Source organism: Salvia hispanica, chromosome 6 (assembly GCF_023119035.1).
Source record: "Salvia hispanica cultivar TCC Black 2014 chromosome 6, UniMelb_Shisp_WGS_1.0, whole genome shotgun sequence".
NCBI classification, from domain to species: Eukaryota; Viridiplantae; Streptophyta; class Magnoliopsida; order Lamiales; family Lamiaceae; genus Salvia; species Salvia hispanica.
The window spans coordinates 24,275,008-24,292,901 of NC_062970.1; the positions used below are offsets into that span (position 1 = coordinate 24,275,008).

At 41.6% G+C, this 17,894-nt stretch overlaps 1 protein-coding gene across 1 annotated transcript; it reads right to left on the reverse strand.

Annotated features, from left to right (window-relative positions):
* Positions 1 to 11,950: 11,950 nt before the first annotated feature.
* Positions 11,951 to 15,985, reverse strand: LOC125196647 (probable folate-biopterin transporter 3). Its single transcript, XM_048095243.1, has 6 exons — positions 15,455 to 15,985; positions 13,792 to 14,051; positions 13,601 to 13,696; positions 13,349 to 13,519; positions 12,609 to 13,218; positions 11,951 to 12,232 (listed from the first exon to the last, which is right to left on the reverse strand). Coding segments are annotated over exons 1-6 (1,497 nt in total). The 5' UTR covers positions 15,813 to 15,985; the 3' UTR covers positions 11,951 to 12,230.
* Between the last annotated feature and the right edge of the window lie 1,909 nt (positions 15,986 to 17,894).

Here is a 17,894-nt window from a genome sequence, read left to right on the forward strand (position 1 = left end):
TTTTTTTAACTCCACTTGTGGGGGTAGCGTGTCTGTAGGTAGAGGGTTCTTTCTAGAATCCTCCTCTCGCTCTTGTTCACCATCTGATTTTTCCTCCATACTGGCCGGTAGTAAAGCCCCTACGGATCCCGCTAGTTCCGACTTCTGACAGAATTCCATAATTGCTTCTTCGATCTCCTCGTCAGTTAACCCTCGGCTACTGATCAGATCACACCATGCAGCTGCTTCCACATCAGCCTGGGCATACACATCCAAGGCTTGGAGTTTTTCCTGCAATAATTCGGTCTCAAGAAATTCTTGGACTAAATGATCAATTACATCAACATAACATAAATTTTCAGAATCTATTGGTTTTTTCATGGCTTCATTGATGTCAAAAACAAATTTCTCACCATTAAAGTCAATGCAAATTGTCCCCTCAGCCATATCCACAATTGTCTTAGCCGTTCTTAAGAATGGTCTTCCTAACAATATCCCGCTAGACTCCCTAGCTTCTGGTTCACTCATTTTAATTACATAAAAATCAGCGGGATAAGTAAAGTCTCGTATCCTGACCAACACATTTTCTAACACACCCTCCGGATTTATACATGACCTATCAGCCAGTTGGATCAACACCCTAGTATTTGACAATTGTACCCCCTTCAACCGATTATAAATGGATAACAGCATAACATTGATAGATGCTCTCCTAAATCGCACATTGCATGCTCGATTTTTACATCTCCAATTGTTATGGGTAGAGTAAACATACCTGGGTCGGCTCTCTTGGGTGGTAGTTTCTCCTGTACAATAGCTGACGCTATCCCTTCCACCATGATTTTTCCATCCTCCTGGGCCTTTCCGGCTATGAACTCCTTTATAAACTTCCCTAGAGGGGGCAGTCTCACGGCTTGGAGGAATGGTATTGTGACATCCAGCTTTCCGAATATTGACATGAAATCCACAGGGTTTTCTTTCCTCCTCTTCGTGACAAACCGATATGGGAAGGGCTTTTCTCCCTTAGCCTCTTCAGTTAGCCTTGGTGGACCTTCCCTTGGTGTCTCCTGGGTTTGAGGTCCCGATGCGGGTTCAGGTTGCTCATTTCCAGGTTGTGTTTCTCCCTCCTTTCCTTCCACTGTAGGCTTCTCGTTTAGAAAAAACGGATCCTCCATCTGAGGCAGAGGCCTCTTGAGCTCTTCCGCTGAGATGGTGTCGCTCAGCACCCTTGCTCTACTAGATTTCCCAATAGGGTTCTTGAGTTGAGGTCCATTATAGGCTGTTCCGGACCGCAGTGTAATCTTACTCACATTTGCCTTTTCATGTACTTGGACTGTAGATGGGAGTTTCCCTGAGTTCTCTTTCGTTTCGCCCACCGAGTTAGCGAGCTGGGACAACTGCCTGTTCATTATATCCATATTTTCCCTATGCTCCTTCTGGGCACTTTGCATTCCTTGCATTGTTTCATTACTGGACTGCAAGTCGCTTTTAATGCTCTGCTGCGAGGCAAGCATCTCTCCCATCATGTCCTCCATAGACCTCCTCGACCTGTTTGGGTGATGGAATTGGTTCGAGCCCTGGTGCTGGTTATACTAGGGTGGTGGGTTTGACTGGTAGCCCGAAAAATTTTGTTGGTTTTGGTTACGTGGGTACTGGTTATACCGGGCAAGTGAGGAGGTTGTACTGGTCGTGGTTATGCTGGTACTTGATTTTGGTTTTGGTTGTGGGCATGTTATGTTGAGGCCCTCGGGGTTAAATTGGTTCTGGTTGTTTCGCCGATGGGGTGGCACATAGGCAGGGTTCGGGTTCTGGTTTTGAGGGTTTTGGTTCGAGGATGCTTGGTTTCTTCCTACCCAGCTTAGACCTGGTAGTTAGGGTTTGTTGGGCCACGGTTGGAATTTTGGTTCGGGTGGGGGTTGGGTTGATTTTGAGCCTGATTTTGGTTCTGATTCTGATTTCCATCTCCCTATCGGAAGTTTTGGTGGTCCCTCCATGGTGCATCCCTCTGCCTTCCCGGAATCCAATTGCCGTTGGAATTGTAGTATCCTGCGGCATTTGCTTGCTCCACATCCGGCGAGTTGTCCGGCTGATTATATGGTAGTTCTGGGGCCACTTTGCCTCCAGTCGGAGAATGTGGTGGAGTGTTCTGCTTGATTGCAGTCAGCAACTTCTTCTTTAATTCCTCCATCTTCAAATCCATCCGTTCCTCCTGGTCAGTAGCCGTAGCACTTGCTACCCTTTCTCTGCTGTACCCATCCCTTGCGTTGTCGTACGTCTACTTCATATTCAACAGCTTGCGTAACACCTTTTTGGCTTCACTGGCTCTCAACTGGGTGAAATCGCCTCCAGATGATGAATTCGCCAGATCCTTTGTTTCCTTGTTCATCCCCTCATTGAAGGTGTGGTGCACCTCTATCTCCTTCATGCGATGGTTGGGGCATGACTCCAGAAGACTCATGTACTTCTCCCAGTACTCGCTCAGGGTTTCATCGTATTCTTGCCTTATGCACGATATTTTCCTCTTCAATGCACTTGTCTTTGAAGACGGGAAGAACTCAGCTAGGAAAACTGACTTGAAATCGGCCCATGTATTGATGGAGTCGGCTGGCAGGCGCATGAACCAGGTGTTGGCCTCTCTCTTTAGGACAAAAGATAGGGCCTTCAGTCTGTAATCATCCTCGCTTGCTCCTACTGTCCGCCTCTGCGCCTTACAGATTTTGCAGAACTCATTTAAGATTTTGTAGGGTCCCTCGTAACTCTTCCCATAGTACGTCGGTAGGATTGCAATAACGTGGGGTTTCACATCACAGGCGGTCTGGCCTGGGGTGACCACTATGGCTTGTGGAGGATCTCCGTCAGCGTGTGCAGTAAGTGTTGCAAGCTCGGGATCGTCCTCACCTTGGTATGCCATTCTCACTAGTGTTCTTACTGGTTGGGGTGGAAGCTCCGGGAGTTGGTACTCTAGATCTTCTTTCTCCTCGTCGCTGCTCGTGCCTAGGTCGGACAGTGCTGTCGACAGGCCAGAACGAGTGGTAACGAGTATTGTTCCTCGGGGAAGTATCCTTGGTCTCCACTAGCCAGGAGCCGAGCCACTTCTCATAAACTGAAAACAAAAAGAAAAGGAAAATTATAAACAGTATGTACACCAAAAAGATCACACACAATAACAAGTATGAACGCCATCCATCCCCGGCAACGGCGCCATTTTAAAAGGTTGCAGGTTTTCTCTCGGTCAACGTATGTAATTGGGAGTGTATCCAACTGATCAGAAAGAGATTCCTGACCCAGCTGAGTCGTTGGTACGACAACCGGGACCTGATTTCAAACAAGTTTCCTCAACCCACTTCTACTGATTAGTATAGTGGAGGTAAGGGTCAAATCCCACAAGGATGGACACGTTCGGATAACTGCGGTGACTTTCCGAGGTGTTTTTGGTTAGCTACCACGCTTGGGTTGAGAATTTACCTAGGCAAGAAATAAAGATGGTACTCTACTGACTAGTTGGCGTGAAAATAACAGGCATGTGGTTTGTGTTCGTGAAAATAGGGGACAAAGTATCTCAAAGCAATACGAAAAGTAGACAGTTACTAAAAGGGGAAATTTAGACAACAAGGTATATCTGGTGGCTGGTTGATTTTCTGACAAGTCTGGAAGGTACAACTGAAAAGTAGGGAACAAAAGTAAAAGTAACTTAAAAGTAAAGTGGTCCAAACTAAAGTTGATTTTGACGTTTTCTTCTTCACCAAGTATTAACAGAAATCATATGAACACAAACACCAAACTAAACTCAGATTCATAACTTCAAACTCAAGATCCATAGATTAAAATGCTCAAACTTAAAATGAACGGCAAAACTGCAGTTTACCTCTACTGACTAACATGCAAGTTGGTGATTATAATGCAGAACGAAAGACTCATGCACGAAAATTAGGCTAAAACATAACTACAACCTCAGATCAACAACTCCAGATAAGACAACGCTTAGAAGTTAAAAGCAACGACTAGATCTAACTTTCCTAGGCAGAATGAAGCAAACTCGAACCAAAGGGACATTCGGAATAGAAATTTCATAACTAAAACGTTTGGATCTTCACCAAGTACCTCAAAAGGCAACAAATATAAATGTTTGCACAGATCCAACGAAGAAAGCAAGTAAAGATTAAACTAGAAAGCGAGTAACGATTGTTTTTGAATCGTCTCCTACTGATTTGGATCCCTTAATCCTGCACACTTGAGCAACTGTTTTGCAAATAATACATGCATTTCACGACATACTGACAAGTAACCAAGGCTTAGAATACGACTTATCACCCCTATTATGGAAGAGATTGTTGAGGGGGAAACCCCTGGTTTGGTAGAGTTTTTTGAGGGGGAAACCCCTGTTCTAGAGTTGATGGCTGAGGGGGAAACCCCTATGGAGACTGGGGATGAAACCCCAAAGGATTTTAGGGGAGCGACCCCTAAACCCATGGAGGAGGGGGCAACCCCGTGTAATGTCAGGGGGGAATCCCCTGTTTATATCGAGGGGGGGACCCCAATGGTGGAAGATGTGGGGGAAACCCCGGGAAAGCTTTTCGAAGAGACAAACCTTGATACTACTGGAGTACCGGAGCCCGTCGAGGAAGGGCAAGATCTGATTGTGGACCTGGTGGATGACCAGGAAGAAGACGACCCCCAGGTGGATGAGAGGCGGAGGGCCAGGAGGAGTCTGCTAGACGAAGTAGATGACTTGGTTTATTCCGAGAAAGAGGAGTTCCCTGCCCGAGGGACAGAAGCTGAAGAGGCAGAGGATCGTCGCCTGGCCCAGGAAAGGGCGAGGAAAGGTAAGGCAGCTGCGACGCAATCGAAGCGGTCAAGGAAAGCTCCCTCCGTCAAGGAGGTTGAGGAGTCCCTTTCCCCAGTGACCGAAGTTCCCTCTATCGAGGAACAAGCCAAGCCTACTCCTGGGTCCGATACCGAACTTGGAGAATCTGACGAAGAGTTTACCCATGAGCGCCCAGAGGTGTGGCTGACTAGGGAACTGCTGGAGTCGATGAGGCGCTTCGACGATCAGAAACGGGCCACGGCGTACAAAGAGAGATGCAGTGCAGGGAAGATGGCTAAGTCTGGCAAGCAGTACAGATCCAAAGAACTTAGGATGATTGCATGTGATGAAGACTTCCGCGCGTGTATCTACGCAATCGGATTTGAGTGGTTATTGAAGCACCGCCAGGAGAAGGTGCCCGTAGACTTAGCTCGAGAGTTTTTCTCAACATTCCGACTAAAGAACACTTCTGACCTCGACACGGACTCCATCACATTCAGGCTTTTCAATGAAGAACATGAAATGAGCATCAGAGAGTGGTCATTGAGGTATCTGGAATGAGAGGATGGTCGGCGTACCGAAGAACACGCCAGGGTTTAAAGTGTAGGCAGCATGGGAGTTGGTCACCCACTCCAAGGCAGGGACGTTCAAATCCAGCTACTCCAAGGCCTCACACATTGAAGACCGCATCCTCCGATTCGCCCAGACATTTATCAGCTACAACCTAATGGGCACGGCGAACTCAGCCCTGACGACTACCGACCTCTACTTCACTTGGTGCATGGTGAGAGGCGTGAAGGTGCATCTAAGGTACTGGCTAGCTCAAGCATGTCATCAAATGACAAGCAACCCTGGTCGACATATGTATACCTGCCACCTCCTCGGCGCCTACCTCCAGCGGAATATTGACATGAAGATAGCCAAAACCGCTCCTTTGGTCGTGATGTGCGAGCCTCCGGAGACTTTCAGTGTTGAATACTTTTTCAACAAAGGGTTGCTCCAAGCTCACGGCAAAGAGACTTTCTTCTACGAGGTAGGAGACAAGGTGAAAACGGAGACGGAGGCGGTGGAGGTTGTGCCCAATGAAGAGGTCGAGGAGTTGAGGAAGGATGTGCAGGAGTTGAGGAAGGAGATGCAAGTGATGAGAAAGGAGATGGTGAGAGAGCTTGGTGGGATAAGGAAATAATTGAGCGGGAACCGTGAAGAGGTGAAGACACTGCGGGGGAACATTGCAGACTTGGCGGTGAAGTCCTCCAAGCAGAATGAGCGGATGACGGGGGCTGTGGAGCTGATAATGAAAATGTTGAAATGGTTGGAAAAGACACTCCCCCTGACCCAGCAGAAGGTTCTTCCTGGATCAGGCAGTGAGGTCAAGCAGCCCGGCCAAGGCAGTTCTTCCCTCCAGCAACCCCCACACAAGCTCAAGCAAGTGGTCACCCCATCCGCGTCCAAGCCAGTGTTAATCCCATCCAAGTCAAAGTCCCTGATGTTAAAGAAACCAGTGTCCGATCAGCCAGAGAAAGAGGAGGAAGAGCCGGAGCTGCCGGCGAAAAAGAAAGTGAAGATGACCCGACCCGGAATCCCACCCCAGCCTGGCTCTCGAGGGAGCCAGACCCAGAAGTGAATCACCCCATGACCAAGTAACTTTTATTTTCTGCATTCCGTTAATTTTGTTTTTTTATGTCTTTGTTATTGTCTGTCTTTGTTAATAATTGCTATATGTGTTTACCTTCTCCCACTTAGCCCAATGCTTGGTCTAAGTGTGAGAAGTTTGTGTTTTCTGTTTTCCTGTTGTTTTCTCCCACTAGCCCGATGCTCGTTCTAAGTGTGAGAAGTTTTATTTGGATAAATTGTTTGTTGTGTGACTACCATGTTTCCCCCCTTCACGACGATGGCTTGGGGACAAGCTTGAGTGAAGTGGGGGGGGGGGGAGTCAATGCGTGTATTTGTTCAGCATGTTAGGAGTCGTTAAGTCTAGGTTTTGTTTGTGTCGCATGATCTGGTGAATATAATACAGCATGATCTCCTTAGTGAGAGTAGTTAAAGATAGGGTGTATTTCAACTTAGAAGCCTTTTCCTTTAATAAGCCGAGGTCAATTTGGATGAAGTGAGAACGATAGAAGATGTCTTAGCTGACTTAGTTGTGAAGCCCCACTATAAGAGCGAGTTATAAGCCTAAACAATTTTGAGCTAACACATGTAAATGGAGCCGCCACTGAATGCTTAGGGAGAAGAGTCATGAAGGAGAAAAATAGGGGATTTGGGTTATGAAGGTATAAGCTGGACGAAGTCCAGGTTAAGGAGTTATAAGCTGGACGAAGTCCAGAGAAAAAAAAATGGAGGAATAAGCTGGACAAAGTCCAGAGAGGAAAAAAGAAAAAAAATGAATGAAAAAAAAGAAGAGGTATAAGTTGGACGAAGTCCAGGGGAAAAATGTCTAAGGGCAGGAAGCAATAGTAACCTGACCCAAGAAAAGGGGGGAACGAAGTGTAGAAAGGAGAAAACTCTCATAACCCGACGCTTCAGTGGTATGGCAATAACTTATGACAGAGTCATCCTAACATCCCTGGTGAGGAATGAGTGATCGAGTGAATCCTACAATTGGGGAAGTAAAGGGCTATCTTGACGAACTGACAGATTGATTAGGTAGAAGAAGGGAAGGGGCCAATTTGAAGAAGTGCAGCCTGTTGGATTGACCTTAATCTTGTGGGGACGGTTGCCTAAAAGTTGAAGCTAGTTCATGCATATGTGTTTATGTGTTTTTATTTATTTAAGTGCTTGTTATTTGTGCGTCAGTTTATGTCTAGGTCTAGGAGTATGTGTAAGGTTAGAGTCTAGAGAGTCGGTCAGGGGATAACCGTACTTTGAAATTCGCCTTATTCCTTTTTCTTGTCTTTATACTTGAGGACAAGTTTGGTTTAAGTGTGAGCAGTTTGATAAGGCTAATTTCATGCATCGGTTATGTGGTGAAAAATCACCTTTTTACTGGGTCTAACACAAGTTTTAAGCCAAGTGTGTGAAGGAAATCGCTAGGTCCAGGAAGAGCTGGAGGCAGTGGATCGGCAAAGGAAAGCGAAGGGAAGTGAGCAGAATTGAAGAGAAAAAAAGGGCTAGACGAAGGAAGTCCAAAGCCGAGGGTAACGAAGACTATTCACACCCTGCTAGACCCACTCCTATGCCTATATAAAGAGGAGCATGCAGCACACGAAACATACATGATTTTCGCTCTCAGCTCACACACTCACACACACTTGGGAAAAGGGGGATTCTGGGGTAGTTAGGGGTTTCATCTTCGGAGAAAGTTAGTGGTAACACCATCCTCACGAAGGGCGAAGATACAATCAGTTTACATTCAGTTTTTGCACTGTTATTCCGTCGAACTTCAACGTTTCCGAAGTCGATTGGTTGTTTGCTACTTATCGTTATTCTATGCATTTAGTTTACGTCACGATGGTGTTTATTTTGTGTTGATTTACGTTGATTTTGTGTTTTGTGGTTTATTTCAGAAGTTAAAAATTATTCTCTGTTTGGATGTTTCTGTGCTTGATCTGGGAAATAGGTTGTGGATTGTGTTGTTGTTGTTGATCTGTGGTGAATCAGCGAATCTGTAGTTATAGATATAATTTTGGAAGGAGTTTGTTTCGGATGCTTGGATCCGGAGTGGATTTAGCATCCGGAGTGTGGATCTGAGCAGGGGAAACCAAGCTTTGCATGGATTTTGAACTTTCTGCTTTCTTTTTACTTTACTTCGTCTAGTAGCCGTAGATATGCTTTAGTTTTAATTGTTCTCCGATTTTGTCGCTTGAATTTCTGTTGCTTCGTTTCAATTACGTTCTCACTCTTTTTTTTTACTGGAAGTTTCATGCCATTTGTTGGAGAAGATGATGTCGTTGTTAGTTAGTACTTTAGTTAGTTGTTTTCCAGCTTTTCATCCGTATTTTACCTTTTCAGTAAATGGTCCCCACCGTCGGTTGCTTTCCCAGGTCTAGGTAAATTTAGGAAGTAGTTCTTTCGATCCAGTTGTTAGAATAGCATATCTCAATTACCAAGTCTAGTTAAATTCCTCAACCCAAATTGCGTGGCAGCAGCCAACCCAAAAATAGTCCCGAGTCTTTGAACATGTTTACTTGCGCATTCATCTCTGTGGGATCGATCCCTACTTCCCTGTGCTAATTTTAGTATATGTGGTTGAGGGTTTTGAAGAGGTATTCTGTGTGTCCGACGACCGAGATCTTCCAACGTTCCGTGAGTTCCTAGACTCCATGATCTAGTGGATTCGCTGGACCTAGGGAGCTTGATATTCCTTACTGTGCACACAGTCTAATCCAGCACACTTCATTACACATGCACACACACACTTATACTTTTCTAATAATTATGTAATATACGTATATATTTCTTCACAAAAATACTCTTAAAAGGATAAAGCTTAATCACTAAAAGCCCAAATAAAAATGGCGTCCCATATGTGTACACTGTACATATAATATGTAAAAATAGAATAATGCATATTGTTTTACTGTACTCTAAACACACGTACACTTATATGTATGTACGTGACTATATTACTTTCACAGAATTTATTAACATATATTTTTTATACTTATTTATTATTTATATAATTTAAATAATAATACTTCATACTAATATTTAATAAAAATAAAAACATGCTATTATGTAAAATAATATGTGATGCAGGTCAGGGATGTCACACTATGTATTTAAATGGAAAACATTTCAACATCTCATAAATATATAAGCAACCCATAAGCAAAACACATTGTAACAAAATATTCTTTCTCATTAAATGGTAAAAATGGATAAAAGAGTTATTACATATACAAGCATTCGAAAGATGCTTTCAGTATACTAAACTCTAACAGGTTGCTCGGCAAAATAGTCTGCGAACAGATGTTGGTGAGCTACGTCGTGCTCGCGGGGGACAAACTTCCGACGTGGAATCGGCCGAGGGATCTGCGTCGCCGCCCTCTCCGTCGCTGCACGCTCGCGCTCCATTTCTGCCAAGCATTCCGCCGTAGTATCATTAACGCAATCGAACAAGGCCCGAGTAATGCCTTCTGATGTACTCCATTCGTCGTCGTCGGGATTGATAAGCTCATGTTTTAGTCGGTTTAATTGGTTTGTTAAGGTGCTTAATGTCGAGTTTAATGCTTGAATTGCATATTTCCAGCCAATTATTCTATCTTTTTTGGAATTTTATGTGTTTATTCAGCAACCGCTTAAAATGATACACCCGGCCGGTTGAATTAACAGCACAGAAATTCTACCCGGCCGGGTACTCCAGATTCAGCATACGAGGGTCAGAGATTGGCTGAAAAAGGCCACCCGACCGGGTGGATTTACAGCACAAACATCCTACCCGGCCGGGTACTTCAAATTGACGCTCCCTTTAGCAGAAAACATGATTTTTGACGAAAAAATCAGGAGAAAAAGGCTAGGGTTGCAATATGTGAGATTCATTCTACACCTACCGCCTCCATCACTCACACACACCTCCAAGAACACTTTGAGAGAGAGAATTGGAGATTGAAGACTTCATTCCTAGATTCATTCCACATGAGTTTATAGTATCCATCTCTTATGTCTTTCATTGAATTCTTTGTTTCAAACATGGTTTTTGTGAAGAACATGAGTAGCTAAACATTTCTTGTAGAATTCTTGGTGATGATGCATTGATTTCATAGTTTTTATCCAATTAATTTTGTTCTTACCTTGCTCTTGTAGTTATTTGATTATTCATGGATTTATTCCTTTCAATTGCTTGATCCCTTTTAATTGTGTAGGATTAATTAGATTAATCGGGAGATGAAATAATTAATCTGGAAATAAGAATAATTCACACCTTAATGCAATAAAACTTGGGAGAGTTGAGGTTTTGAGTGAGGTCTTTGACCTAATCGAGCTTTTGGGAGTTAGGGGTTTTAGGATTAGAAGGGGACTTCAATCCTAACACCTAATATGCAGGTTTCTCACCTCGGGAGGGGTTTAGTCTATAATTGTGGTCGACTTAGTAACTCTAGAGACACCAAAAGGTAAGGCAATTTGATTGGATAAGAGCTTGGAATTGTGCATCGGATCCTTGAGTTCTACAATTTTCTCCATATTATCTTCTCACTCCGTGTTTACTTGCTTTTACTTGTTTATTTGCTTATTATATGCTTTTAGTAGTGTTAAAAAAAACAAACCTTTCCCGATTCTCTAGGTAGTAGTCAACGTTTGTTCGTGGTAGTTAAGTTGATACAAATTTATCTCTGTGGGATACGATACTCTTGTTTGCTAATTGCTACACTGTCCCCGTACACTTGCGGGTACTACTTGTGTTAAAATAAATCGAGTCAGTGATTCATTTTTGAATTGAGAAAGTGAGGGATGAGAGAGATGGAGAGAGAAATATTGGGACATAGAAAATTGGAAGATGGGAAATGGTATTGGAATTGGGGTGTTCAAATAGAAAAAAAAATTGAAAAAAAAAATGAAAACACTTTCTATCGTCCGTCGCATCGTCCACGTCGCCCACAGTGGCGGACGATGCACGGACGAAGGGGCGGAGGACGCGCATCTTCCGCGGACGATGGATCGGGCGCGGACGATGGAAAAGCCATCGTCCGCCATAGTCCGCGATGCCATAGTGGCGGACGATGAATCGTCCGGGCATCATCCGCCCCATTGTGGATGCTCTTAAAAAGTACCATAGTACTAAGAAATATAATACTCCCTCGGTCCCATAGAAATAGGCCATTTAGAATTGACATGAATTTTAATGCATAATTGATAAAGTAAGAGAGAAGAAGAAAAAATAGTTGAGATTGTTTAGTGGATGGTGGGACCCAAAATGATAAAGTGAAAAAGGAGAAAAATATTGTCATAAATAGAAATGAACTATTTATACGGAACGATCAAAAAAGAAATATGGTCTAATTCTATGGGATGGAGGGAGTATCATCTGCTTGCGACATAATATTGACTTCCTAATTAAAAATGTTATAAAATATTTGACCACAATAGAAAAATTACGAGTAAAGAGTGAATATCAAATGTTTAGCTTTTGGATTTTGAAAAGAATCCCGCTGGTAAATAGTACTCCATCAAAGAAACTAAGCAGTTGGGATATTCTCAGACTTTGATCTTTCATTTAGACCACAGAAATGGACAAAGAGAGTTATGAATTAATCATAGAAGTACAATAACATCAGTTACAGACAAACAAAATGACAAGAGCGAATTGTTTCTGCATATTCACCACAAATGATGTTATATTTTTCAAGAGGAATCTCTGAATTTCCTATGCCTGTAAAGCATGTCTCGATGTTACAGGCGTCTGGCGTTATCCGACGAAATTGACAGAAGGTGAAGGTTAAAGGAGCTGAAGCCACCGTTCTCCAGCTGCTGTATGGATCCTCTACGCTAGCCATGGTTGTCGTATATCTTCTGCAATACAAACAGTATGAAGATATACACAAGTGATAAACAAGGGAGAACAGAGTTCAAAAAGGTCAAATCTTTGATGATTCCATCATTTATGATTGAGTTACAGAAACTTTTGGATAGGTATCCTACATCTGTACCGAATTCTTTCTGGTTAGAGTTCTAGTTGCTTTGGAACAATTAGGAGATTCTCTAGAAGAAATATGGACTTCTGGCCGCAACATACTTGGTCCCGCTTATGGGGTCAAATCACTACGTTCTAAGAAGAAATATTTGAGTATCAATCTCATCGTTCTCATACCAAATCTCATCTATCGAATCACTTTTTTGAGAAATACGAGACATCTAAGTAACACAAAGTCTTAGCTTCAATACTTACATGAGTGTTGTGAGCTATGATCAGTCCTGCTGATGAGAGATTCCATTTCCGTGTTAGCAGGTTCGGATAAGCCCTCACCTCTTTTTGACATCAACATGTCGGCTGGAAGAATAGCCACGTTGGGGTCTGTACTGGGGATCAAGAAAAGAATCCCTATGGGGAGTAGTCGACAAAGGCTCCTTATCAATATGGCCAACCAGAGATTATCAAACATTGTCCTGGTTACGTTTAGAGTGTGAAGCAAGAGGCCTCCACACCAAGATGCCGTGAATGAACCTACATGGTCGATTGACATGAGCAAGGCAAAGAACGTGCCTTCTATCCCAGAGGGACAGAGCTTCGAACTCAGCACAAGAAGAGGCATCCATTTAAGACGCCCAATCATGTGAGTGACGGCTGCATCAAATACAACAACTACATAATCCGGAACCCCAACTATCAAGTTTATACGCAAAACCAACATCAAGTCGATCATTCCTGATGCACCATACAGCAACTGTGCCAGCAGAAGCACTCGGCGGAAAGGTTGCATCCTAAAAGCATTTTGATAGAGCAGAACACCTAAAAGAGAGCCAACAGCACCAACAGCTGATATTGATCCAACCGCCTCCTGTATTATAGTCCAATCACATAAACGATATTGCTTTCGAGTATTTTGGGGATAAGTAGTAAGTGTTGAATTTGAGAATTTTGCAGATGTTGTGAGTCGATATTAAAAGGTTGAAGAAGTAACGAAGTACCTGTGAGAAAGAAGGACCATTTGGCGCATCGGTATACCAATAAAACATTCCTTCGTGTATGTGGAGGCTGACAGCTAGTGACAGGTACATGTATAAACATGGCCTCCAAACAACAGGTGATCTGAGAGCTATCCACATGGCTCGACCAGCATCCTGAAACTTCTGACTAACCTATTCCGAAAAAAATGCATTTTCTAGGTTAGGTCCTAGCAAGCAATAAACCTAAATGACCACTGGCTAATATTTTCTTACTCGCTTATAAGAAACATTTCTGATCACCGGCTCCTGTATTATGATTCCCACCACAATCACAAGTGTAGCTGGTATGCTGAGGACTCCTAACGCACCCTGTGAGGCAAGAATCATTGTAAATATTCAACATAAAACCAAGTAAACATAAAGACTTAGGAAAATATGGTTATGGTGCTATTGTAATAAGAAACCTTGGATCCAATTTGATGAACTAAAAAGCCACTACTTATGAATCCAATTAACTGGCCCACTGACGAGCACAAGCCGCACAAGCTCTGCATCTCTCCGGCAAGAGAAGGATGGGCAATACTGTTTTCAGTAACACAGGCATCGATAGTTACATCTCCTATTGCAGCACCAGCACTACCGCATATTAGGAGCAGCAAAGCCAATCCAAGGTACATGTCCTTTTTGAGCGATAGAATAATCATGGATACGACGCTTACTGCACCTGTAATCATGAGGAGCTCAGTTATAACCCTAATTATTGTCATTACTCCACTACAAAGTGTGCCTACAACACATTAAATCTTAAACTCTGTGCCTACAACACAATAAATCTCACAAATAGAATGCTCTTCCCAGGAAAGCCAGGCAGCTATTCAGAATTTTGAGTTGGGTGCTTCTATATAGTATATACATCTCCAGATATCTCAGTACACTGGAATTGATCTCAAAAAGGGGAAACATGTATTAGGACAAATGGGGTGCATTGAGAAATGTCGGGAAGACTAAATGTATCTTGGGGTTTAGGATCTACAGTCTCAGGCTCCTTCTTTTGAATATCTCATTTTGTGTGCTCATGTAAAAGGCTTTCACTTATACAATATCTTCAACAAGATTGATGACAGAAAAACCTGTGAACTGTTGGTATCTTGATTGTTAAGGCACAAAAATCCATTTGAATTTTAATAAAGAGTCCAATTAGTACTCTGCCAGAAGCCCTTAATAGTGACAGACTAGGTCACTTGCACATGGCATAACGTGTTGTCTAGCTCAAAGGTGTTCACTAACCAACTACATGCAGTGAACTAGCATACATAAGCCTAACACACATTCACTACGAAGAGGTTCATCACAAGTTACATGCTCGATGCTTCGACTAAAAACTATGAAACAAACTAGTTGTCCACAGCATGATATGTATGCAGCTACTTGAGAAAGTACTTCTCTTTGTCCTTGAGCATAACACACATTCACTACGAAGAGAGAACTATACCTGAGACCTTACTAATATTTCAAGAAAATATCTTATTTAATAGGAAAAAACTACGGGCTATCTCGTTTTTCACACTTCTAAGGGTGCTTATTATGCTATTATACTCCCTTCGTCCTCTGTAGCTGAGTCGTATTCATTTTTGGGTTGTCCCATTGTACATAAGTCATTTCCTTATTTGGCAAAAGCAACAACATTTCTTCACTATTACTTTACTCTTTCTTACCTTATTCTCTCTTCATTTCTCTACTTTTTCCCTTTCCTACTTTATTATATTATCCATTTACTTAACTCACTTCACACATTTTTTTCTTAAATCTCGTGCCGAAAAGAAACGCCCCTACTACAGAGGGACGGAGGGAGTACAATAGTGCTAGCTCAAAATGTAGCCCACCCAATCTCCACCACACATGTAACAACTAACTAAAAACTTCATTTTGCACTACAATGTCCCCTAATAAGCACAAATTTCCAAGTTCAATAACAAACCACCAAGCAAGCAACATCATAAAATCAAGAAAACAACTAAGCTAGAGCACCCATTCTCTCATGACAATGCATCAATTTCACTGCAAAAGATAAATTAAAGACAAATTAAGATTTAAAAAAAAAAAACAAACAAACAAACATCTCTCTACCAGCAAATACGAAATAAGGGCGGCGCCTTCGCCCAGCGATGGGAACAATATCGGTGAGAAGGCCCCACAGAGGCTTGACAATCCAAGGCATCATAATCATGGCGTGGTAGACCTGAGCTTCAGAGGGCTGCAATTTCTGCTCATCTTTCATGTAATACTGCGTCCCAACTCGGCTCAGCGCTAACCCAATCCCTTGATTGATTCCGTACACGATCACCACCCCCAAAACGAAGCTCCAGTGCAGCTCATCGCTCAGCCTCTTCAGCCAGCTGAAAGGGCTGAGAATTTGGCCAAACATTCCAATTTTGGCGACTTTTTCTTTCTGGGCTTGGAGGGGTAGTCCGTCTTCGTCGTCCATTCTTGAAATCGAGTTCCAGCGCTTGCTTGTGAGTCGCGCAATTTAAGCAAGATTGAATCAAGACTGAATTTTTATGAAATCTTGGTTCAAGATTTTGGGTCGTTGAAATGGGGTTTATGCAATTGTCGAGGTAGGTGGAGGGAGTGGTCTCTGAATATAGAATTGTTTCGTAGGGAGACACGACATTGCTAAATAAAAATAACTCACTTAGGCTATTTTTTCAATAAGTAAATCTGTAAATGCCATTAATCAAATGTACTCCCTCTATCCCATCTTAAAAATAGATTATTTGAGATTAAGATAGATTTTAATGTATACTCCCTCCCTCCACAATTAAGAGTCTTATTTCTAAATGGCACTGGTTTTAAGAAATATTAAGAAAAGTGGATGGAAAAAAGTTAGTAGAATATGGGTCTCACTTGTATATATTAGTTTTAAATGACATGTGAGTGGAATGAGTTAGTGGAATGTGGGGTCTCTTTACCATTTTACGGTAATTATGAATCGGGACTCTTATTCGTAGACGGACTAAAATGGAAAAACGGAACTCTTATTCGTGGGAAGGGAGTAATTGCTAAAATAATAAAGAAGGAGAAAAAGTAGTTGAAATTATATAGTTGATTGTAGGATCCATAAATGATAAAGTGGATATGGAGTATTACTATGGAATAGACAAAAAGGAAAATATAGCATAATTTTTGTATAAAATATTTTAACTTAAAACTGTTTAAAATGAAATATTAGTGAAACATTTTGCATATATCATGTAATCACCCTATATAAGTATATATGTTAACATTGTTAATATATATAATTAATAAGTATATCAACTAAGTTAACAATCATGTTAACATCGTTAATATATAATTAATAAATTAGTAGAGTTAACCATTTTATCGAATGAGGGATTGATCGTCTTTATGCCCCCACATTCCATAACTCCGTTAACATTGCTATAAGTTTTAAATTAGATTAGTGAGGACACGGGGACTTGAAATTATTAGTATTCGATACCTCAATTTGAGTTGTATATGAGCTATACTAACTTTGACTAATCCATCGGGGATTTGAAAATTATTTTGTTGATATCTCAATTTGAGTTGTATATGTGTTATACTAATCCCACTTTGACTATTCCATCAAATCTCGACATTCCTTTGCGAAATCTCCAAACACAATATATATCCTCTCAAAGAGATTGGATTTGATTTGATTCATGTTTCTTTTACGTAAAATAAGTTAATCACTATCTTACTTTTTTCACTCTCTTATTTAATATTTCCTCCGTCCCATAAAAGTTGAGACAAAACTTTTGGGCGCGGAGATTAAGAATTTATATTAAATAAATAGAATAAAGTAAGAGTGATTAGATGTTTTGTTTTTTGTTAAAAAAGGAAATGACTCAACTTTGTTGGGACGGACTAAAAAGGAATACGACTCAACTTTTATGGGACGGAGGGAGTAATAGTAATACTAATACTTCAACTATTTTAGTACTTCCTCCGTCCCATAATAGATAGCATACTTGGACATTGGGACAGGATTTTAGGTGGATAGAGAAAATATATATTTATATTGACGCGAGAGGAAGCTTTTTTAAAAAAAAAATGTGACATCTTTTATGGGACAAACTAAAAATGAAAATGCGACATCTATTATGAGACGGAGAGAATACTACTACTCCCTCCGTCTCACATAATTTTACACACTTTATTTTTATCATTTTTGGTAGTGGACCACATATTCCATTAACTCATTCTTACTCACATTTTATTATAAAACTAATACTTTAAAAGTATGACACACATTCCACCAACTTTTTCAACTTACTTTCCATTAAATTTCTTAAAATTCGTATCGGATCAAAGTGGATAAAATTATATGAGACGGCGGGAGTATATCCTAAGCAAAGATGAAAACAGAGATACATGGTGGCACAATAATACCCGCACACGGCACACATCAATCCCGTCTAATCATTACCAACTTGTCAGCCACACTCTCAACAGAGCAACAACACCTACATAGCAATCCAAACTTTAAAACATGTGTGTATTTTAAGTTACAATATTTGACCGAAAG